We start from the raw sequence: 8,078 nt of genomic DNA, 5'->3' as shown, positions 1-8,078 counted from the left end.
TAACTGTGTTAGAATGAGAAGGAGGTGACATTGAGCCGTGCGATTTTGTTGTCATTGGTGGCAACGAGCATCTTTCCTGGGGCCTGGTGCATGCTAGGCAAACTATATCCTTACCTCCGATATTGCACAAGGAGACAGTGCAAAGCACATTCTCAAGGGAAGGGCCGATAGTTTGTAGTTAAGAGTTTGGCATCACGGATCTTGAGCTTGTCCTGTATCACCTGGAATATTATCTTTATGTCTGGAGGGGTGGGGCTCAGTTTCCATTATTATAAGAATGATACTATTGAGTTTCTTTTAGTCTAAGATCTACTGCAGGTATCTGGGAGGAGGGGAACCCAAATCAGCACTGCACAGGAGACTCTGACATATTACGAAGTTTGGCTGCCAGCCTTGCCTCCTCCTTGCCTCCTCTGCACAGCTTCTGTAAGCTGATCCTGAGGAAACACTCCCCAGAAGATTTTTGCCTCAGTGATGCTGGTTCCTTATTAACCACAGCTAATTTTTTTTTTTTTTTTGCTTCCACCTAGCCAGCATCCCAATTATACCAATAAAGTAGTGTTTTTCAATCTTCTTGACGCTTTGACCCTTTAATAAAATTCCTTATGCTGGGGGGACCACTCACCATAAAATTATTTCTGTTGCTACTTCATTACTGTAATTTTTCTATGGCTATGAATTGTAATGGAAACATCGTGTTTTCCCATGGTCTTAGGCAAATGGTACGAAAGGGTTTTGCTCGTCTTCCAGAAGGGTCATGGCCCACAGGTTGGGAACCACTGCAATAATAAGGCACCATTTAGCCACAGTGGTGCTGGTCTTTTGTTAATCATAGCTGATTCTTCAGCCTCAGCTCAAAAGAAACCACAGATTCTTAATGAAAATATTTCACATAAACAGTCCTACTAGAGTCTCTGTTTTCCTCTGCAACTTCACAAGCTAAGCCCCCATCATCTCCATCGCTCTCAACACTGTTTATCTTCTAAGGTCCCAAAGAACGACCCATTAAGCTTTTCACACTAATGACTTTTCCAGCCCAAAGTTCCATACGCTTCCACAATCGTCAGCGAAACAACACGGCCATGGCTGCCACAGTAAGAGCCCACTCCCTGGAATCAATTTCTGTCTAGTTTGCTTTCTGTTCTGTGATAAAACACCATGACCAAAGAGCGACTTAGGGAGAAACGGTTTTATGTGGTTTACAGGTTACAGCCCACATTATGAAGGGAAGCCACACCTGGAGGCAGGAACAGAAGCTGAAGGAAGAGAGAGACTTGGCTTCCTCGCTTGCTTCCTACGGCTTGCCCAGCCTGCTTTCTTATACAACTCAGGACCACCTGCCTGAGGGTGGCACGACCCACGGTGGGCTGGGCACTCCGTGTCAGTCACCATAGACTCACCCACAGGCCCACCTGAAGGAGACGACTCCCCAGCCGACAACTGCTCTTCCCAGATGGCTTCAGCTTGTGTCAAGTTGAAACCAACCCCAAACCAAACCAAACAACTCATCAGCACACATACATCCCATTATCTCCTCTTGTTCCCCCCTCTCCCTCTCTTCCTCGCCCTTTTGACTTTCAGGTTCTACATACATCGGTTAGGTTTCAGGAAGTGCTTATATCTTGAGATGCCAGTCTTGACTCACTTCCAGCTGGATTGTAGAAGGCTTTCAGGCGGTTAGATAAAAGTCAGCCTTCCCCGGGTGCTTGTGAAAAGGGCTCTCATCTCTCAGCGAAAAGGAGTCATCTCCCTCACTTCTGGCAAAAAACAGGACCCACAGCTCTCCTTTGACACACGTGTGGTGGCTGTCAGCCCATCAAAGCCCATGCTAGCCTCCAGGCTCCTGTAGTTTTTATTCACAAACACCCATTAAGCACGTCACAGTCCCCATTAGCATCCAGGTCTCTCTCATCTGTCTCTACCCCAAACTACCCAAACCTGTTTCAGCTCACAGGCTCCCCTCCTCCCAGAAACGGGCAAGATTTTTCCCCCCTGCCTCCCCAACCCCCTCTCTGCCATTCTACTTTCTCTGACAGTTATCCTTGTCCAGTCTGCTTCCCTTTCTTTCTGCTCTGGACTCTTCCAGATGCCTCTGGATATTTTTTCCAATCTTATCCACAAAAAACCAAAACCAACCAACCAACCAACCAAACAAACAAACAAACAAAAGCCAAACCTTTCCCCCTAAGCATAGAGTGGCCATTTAAGTGATACCTTTACTGGGCCCTTTGTATACAATATGCAGGAAAAGCCACGTGATCATATAACTTTAAATGTACGTTCTGCCTATGAGAGAAAACATTGTATTTGTCTTTATGAATCTGGATTATTTCAGTTCTAGATCCCTGAGTAAGTATCTGTGGATAGGATGTTGAGTCCTTTAGGCATAAGCCAAGGATGTTATAGCTGTGCATATGGTATATTTATTTTTAGCTTTTTTGAGAATTCTCCACACTGATTTCCAGGGTGACTTGCACAGGTTTTTCAGCCTCACCAACAGTGAACCAGAGTTCTCCTTTCTTCACATCCTGCCCCTACTTTTGTTATTGTTTTGTTGATCTTAGCCACTCTAAAATCTCAAAGTTGTTTTGATTTGCATTTTCTTAACTTGCTAAGGATGAGGAACATTTTTTGAGATATTTTTTAGCCATTTTTATTTCTTCCTTTGAGGAGCTCCACGGTCTACTTTTTAATTGGGTTGCTTGTTTTCTTAACTCTTTGTTTTCTGAGTTCTTCATATGGTCTGGTTATTAAGCCTCTGACAGATGTATGGCTGACAGATGGCAAAGATTCGCTCCTATTCAGTGGATTTCCTCTTGACTTGATTGTTTCCTTAGCCGTGCAGAAGCCTTTTAGTTTCTTGGAGTCCCACTTGTCAATTGTTGGCACCACCAATTCCTGGGCAAATGGAGTGCTAGTCAGAACATCCTTGCCTACCCCTGTATCATGTAGGGTACTGCCTGTGTTTTCTTCTAACAGTCTCAGGTCTCACATTGAGGTCTTTGGTCCATTTGGAATCAGTTATTGCGTAAGGTGATGGGGACAGGTCTGATTTTATTTTTAATACAATGGTCTCAAGTTCTATCCATTTACCTGCAAATATCCTAATATCTATTCATCTATTCATCTAGACATTGAGGCTAGTTCCATTATCTTGGTTATGTTCAACGGTGCCTCAAAAGCACGGGCATGCAAGCACCTCTGCGGTTTGCTGATTTAGAATCCTTCATGTATATGAGTGACTGTATGATAGTTCTGATTTAGTATTTGAAGTACCACCATGCTGATTTCTGTGGTGACTTCATCAACTTTACATTCCTACCCATGGTGTATGAAAGTTCCTGTCTCTCCATATCCTCAGTAGTATTTCTTGTGGTTGGTTTTCTTGATTGTCATTCTGACTCTGGTGAAATATAATCTCAGTGTTGTTTTAATTTGCATTTCTTTGATAACTAAGGGTACTGAGCAGTTTTTTTTTTTCATTTTATTTCTTCCTTTGAGAACTGTCTATTCAATCCATTATCCCATTCATTACTAGACTTTTTTTTTTCCTTCTTGATGTTTAACTTTTGGAGGATTTTTTTCCTCCTTTAATTAAAATTTGTGTTTCTTTTTTAAAAAGTGTGTGTGTGTGTGTGTGTGTGTGTGTGTGTGTGTGTGTTGGGGCTGGAGAGATGGCTCAAAGCTTAAGAGCACTTGTTCTTTCAGAGGACCCGAGTTCAGCTCCTAGTACCCATATCAAGCAGCTCACAACTTAGGGGATCTGACATTATCATCTGGCTATTGTGGACACTAGAACTCAGGTGGCATATATTTACACAGACAAACACGCATAGCTTAAAAAGTAAACATTTCTGTGTGAGTATGGACATGAACTTGCCACAGCATGTGTGGAGGTCAGAGCCTAACTTTGAGAGTTGGTGCTTTCCTTCCAGCATGGAATCCCGGGTTGAGCTCAGAGTCAATCCTGGTGACAAGGGCCTTTTTCCTTTGAGCTAGTATGCTGACCCCAGATGTTTATTTTATTTTCTTGTCGTTACAGATTCTAGATACTAATCTCCCATTCTACAGGCTGTCTCTTTACTTAGATTTTGTTTTCAATTTTTAAAAATAAAAAAATGCTGTGTAGAAGCTTTTTGAGTATGTCTGTGGTGTATGCATGTGTGTGTGCCCGTGCCTGTGTGCTAGAAGTAGATGTTGGGCGGCTTCCCCAGTTTTTGACACCTCTGTCAAAGACTTGGTAGTGTAGGTGTGTGCGTTTCACTCTGGCTTCTCAGTGCTATGCCACAGCTCTACCTGTCTGGGTTTGTGCCGGTAGCACAAGGTTTTTGTTACTACGTCTATGTTACTTAAGAGAGAATGTCACTATGCAGCCTAGGATGGCCTTATATTTAAGACTTCCTCCTCCCCCAAATACCACTTTTAAGGATCTTGCAACACAATGATGAAACACTGACACAATACATTATTGCATATGCTGATAAGTTGTCACAAACCATTAATGAAATGTAGTATAACTGGCTAATTCTCTTGGTAAAGTTACGATCTTTGAAACGATTAGCCTGACCAGTTGATACATTTGAGAACAGAGTATTTAACAGTGTGTAGTTTGTAGCTATCAAGAGGACCCCATGTAGATCACTGAGATGTAGAATTCAAAGATAATAAAAAGAACTCAAGTTTCTAAGGAAAGGAGAATCATATACAATATGTGTTCTTCGAGAAGGTTCAGCATTACGCTTTCTAAACGTGCAGAAGCAATCGAGGTATAGCTGGAGGTTATGAAAAAGAGCATGCATTTACTCTGTAATATAGGCAAATGGTCAAAGGTGAAACAGAACTTTAGATAGCAACAGTGAGCAGGCTGAGGCCTGACCTTTGATTCACCTGTAAAGGAGACAGCGGTACAATTACAACAAGCAACACTTAACTGGGTTATTACTATGTGGCACTGTGTCAACTGGACAAATCAGTGCTGTTATTTTTGAAGCCGGGAAAGCTAGAACATAACTCTAGAAGTTTGCCTCCAGCGTTCCACAGCCATTGGGTTAAAACACCCCACCTATGCATTTTTACGGATACTTTAAAGAGTGATTTTAATGTAAGCTAGCCATTGAAACCTTCTTTCAAGAAACAGTCTCTGATTATATAAGTTGTATGTAGGAGCAATTTCCAAATTATTAACCGGCTGAAACAATACGCGAAAAGGTTAATAAAAGTGCCCCCACGCCTTTCCTGGCCTCAGGTTCTCTAAACTGAAAAGCTTAGTCCAGTCCCTTCCTTGTTACAATCTCTTTTCCCAGACCCTCCTACAGATTGCTGCCAGAGCTGCTTTAAAGAGTACATCTTCCCTTTGGACCTGAGGGCGGGGCGAAAGAGGCTGGCCACGTGACTTCCTTCCTCCCCAGCGCGCCTGCGTGGCCGGCCTCCTAGCAACCCGTGCATCCCGCCTAACGACGCCCGGGCACCGCGGTTGGCTGTGGCAGCGGCTGTGCGCCTCCCGCGGGCGGTGCCGCCGGAAGCCCCTCCCGGGGCCGCGGCTCGGTGGCTGGCTGGCCGCGGCTGTCACTCCGGGGCGTTTTCCCCCAGCCGGCGCTCAGCTGGGGCGGAGGAAGAGGCGGCCGGGGCCTGCCGAGCCGTTGCAGTCTTCGCGGCTGCTATGCCCAGGGAGCGCAGCGCCCTCCGCAGCCCCGCGCAGCGCTAGAGGCGGCCGAGCGCCCGCCGACGCCGCCCGGATTCCCGGTGCCTCCGCTCCCCGAGTCCCGCAGCTCCCGCGGCTCCTCCGGCGCTGCCTGCGAGGCCAGGCGGAGGCGAGATGAAGATGACGGTGGATTTCGAGGAGTGTCTGAAGGATTCGCCCCGCTTCAGGTAACCGGCCGTGGCGCCCGGTGCCTCCCGGAGCCGCTGCCCCTGGGGTCACTCGCTGGCCCCCGGTAGCACCGTCCCTGACCCGGGGACACCCTCCAGCCCCCCGGCAGCAGCCACCGACCCCGGGTGCATCGTGGGGCTCCCGGGCACACGCACGGATCTTGTGTGCACCGCCGATCCCGGGAGCACCAGGCAGCCCCGGGAGGACCGCGGGTCCGCAGTCCGCGCTTGCCTTCCGACGGGGCGGGCCGCAGCCTTTCGCCCGCAGTCCGAGGCGTGGCCGAGAGGGGACGTCGCCTCCTCGGCCCTGGCTCGCAGCCGCGTCTCCCGGAGCCCGGGCACGGCCGCATCCCTCAAGTCGCGTCCCCTTCTGGCGCTCTTCCTCTCCCCTTCCTTCCGCTGCGCGTCGGCGCCCACCTCCCCACCCCCTCTGCGCGCGAGCTCTCCGGGCATCCTTGCGGGTCACTTAGTTCCTTTTCCCGCTCCTCCGCGGCCCCTGGCCCGGGAGGAGGGGGCAGAGGCCTCCGGGAAGCTCTGGAGGCAGATTCGGACGGACTCGGGGCGGAGGGGCTTCGAACCATCTCTTCTAGCCACCCTTGACCGCCACGATCCGCACCTCTCTCCGTCGAAGCTTTTTGGAAGAGGTGCGGGGCTGAGGGCTTAGGCGAGACAGCATTTCTGTTTTGAGAACGGAAGTAGGAGGGCCCCGAAGATTGCATTTGTGTTCCTCTTCCCGCGGCCTGGAGGGCCCTGGATCGCAGTCGGATGCTCCCAGTGGCTCTGTCACAAAACTGATGTGGTGGCATTTGGATTCACATGCTCTGGCCTGCCTTCCACGTGAGAGGCGGCCGTGCTGAGGGGGTCCAGAATCTCCGTGCTCTTTCCGGTTCAAGCATTATAGGAAAACTCTTGGAGAGTGGAGCCCTTGCCAGGCTGTGTTTCACAGTGTACCGACTGGATAGGGCTGGCCTGAGGCCTAAGTAAGAGGCTAAAACTTCTGTTACATAGTGACATTTCTTGAAAGCGTCCTCTGAGCATTAGTGTGTGTGTGTGTGTGTGAGTGTGAGTGTGAGTGTGTCCACCGAGCTCACTGCCAGCCGAGCATTGTAAATTCTTGCACCCTCCGGGAACTGTTTTCAGCCTTCTGACTGTTAATTTGGCATCCCATTCTCCTCTCCAAGAAGAGGAAAGGGAAGAAGTGTCAAGGGAGGGAACTTAGAGGAAATTTAAGGACACGTTGGCTTCGCCCTTTTCGAGGTGTAAGTTTTATTTGAAGTTTGTACTTGTAAACGAAACACAGCCCTGCACTTGGTTTCTTTACTGTTGTTGCCATCAGATTTTGACAGTTTTACGTTCTGGGTGGATTGAAGGGGCCCCCAGTGACACAAATAGATGGTTTCTGGCGGCCTTGGAGGTTAGCTTTCCTGACCGGGCAGCAAATGAAGGTAATTTTAAAATAATATCTTGGAGAGTTTTGCTTATCGTGAAATTTTTGCTTATGTGATTCAGCTGTGTGTGCGTGTGTGTGTCTGTGTGCGTGCGCAGGCCAGAGGCAGTCATTTAGTGTCTTCCTCAGTTGCTTCCCGCCTTGCCTTACTGAAGCCCAGGCTTGCTGATTTGGCTAGACTGGCTGGCCAGCAGTTTCTAGGGCGCTTCCCCTCCCTGTCTCCCCGGCTCTGGGATTATAGGTATGGTGATGTACCCGTTATTATTTTTTTCCTAAACATGTATTTTGGGGAATCAAACTCAGTTCCTTAGGCTTGTGTGGCAAGCACTAACTACTGAGCCATCTCCCCAACTGTCAGCTGTTTGTCTTTACACCAAGTAACCACAGTATTTTTCTTTTCAAAGAATGTAGCTTCGTGTTCTCTTGGTTTTGCATAAATTTGATTTGGCAAAGAAAAAAAAAAAAGCCAAGTCAAAGGAAGAGCTTTGGATTGGCTTCTAGCCTTGGATGTTCCTTACATGTCATGTGACACTTTTATTTTTAAAGTAGCCATTGAATGTGAAATAAGAATCAGGGATACCAGGTTGTGTGGAGTGGTATGGTAAACTTTTTTGTTCAACTTGATTGTAATATTTGCCCTATTTTAAGTAGATAGAGATTTTTAGGATTTCTAGCTTCTGGCTAGAAAATTATTGTCAGCTCCAAACTTCCCAAAGTTCCAGGAGCTCCAGCTTCTTGTCTTCATTTTGGGACATAGACAAGC

General features: G+C 47.6%; 1 protein-coding gene across 5 annotated transcripts in view; it reads left to right on the top strand.

The window, feature by feature from the left end:
• The first annotated feature begins 5,578 nt into the window (after window positions 1-5,578).
• Acap2 (ArfGAP with coiled-coil, ankyrin repeat and PH domains 2) overlaps window positions 5,579-8,078 on the top strand; it is a 113,376-nt gene continuing 110,876 nt past the window's right edge. For 3 of the 5 annotated variants that reach the window (XR_009586954.1, XM_021651226.2, XM_021651224.2), the window contains exon 1: window positions 5,580-5,868. Coding sequence is in view for 3 of the 5 variants with exons in the window: in XM_021651226.2 (XP_021506901.1) it covers window positions 5,816-5,868 (53 nt within the window). In the remaining 2 variants the exon portion in view is untranslated. Of the gene's footprint in view, window positions 5,869-8,078 lie in introns of all 5 variants that reach the window. The other 2 variants (XR_009586952.1, XM_021651228.2) reach the window with 2 other exon arrangements.

This window comes from Meriones unguiculatus, chromosome 17, assembly GCF_030254825.1.
Source record: "Meriones unguiculatus strain TT.TT164.6M chromosome 17, Bangor_MerUng_6.1, whole genome shotgun sequence".
In the NCBI taxonomy this organism is placed as follows: Eukaryota; Metazoa; Chordata; class Mammalia; order Rodentia; family Muridae; genus Meriones; species Meriones unguiculatus.
This window is presented reverse-complemented; position numbering and strand designations above follow the sequence as displayed.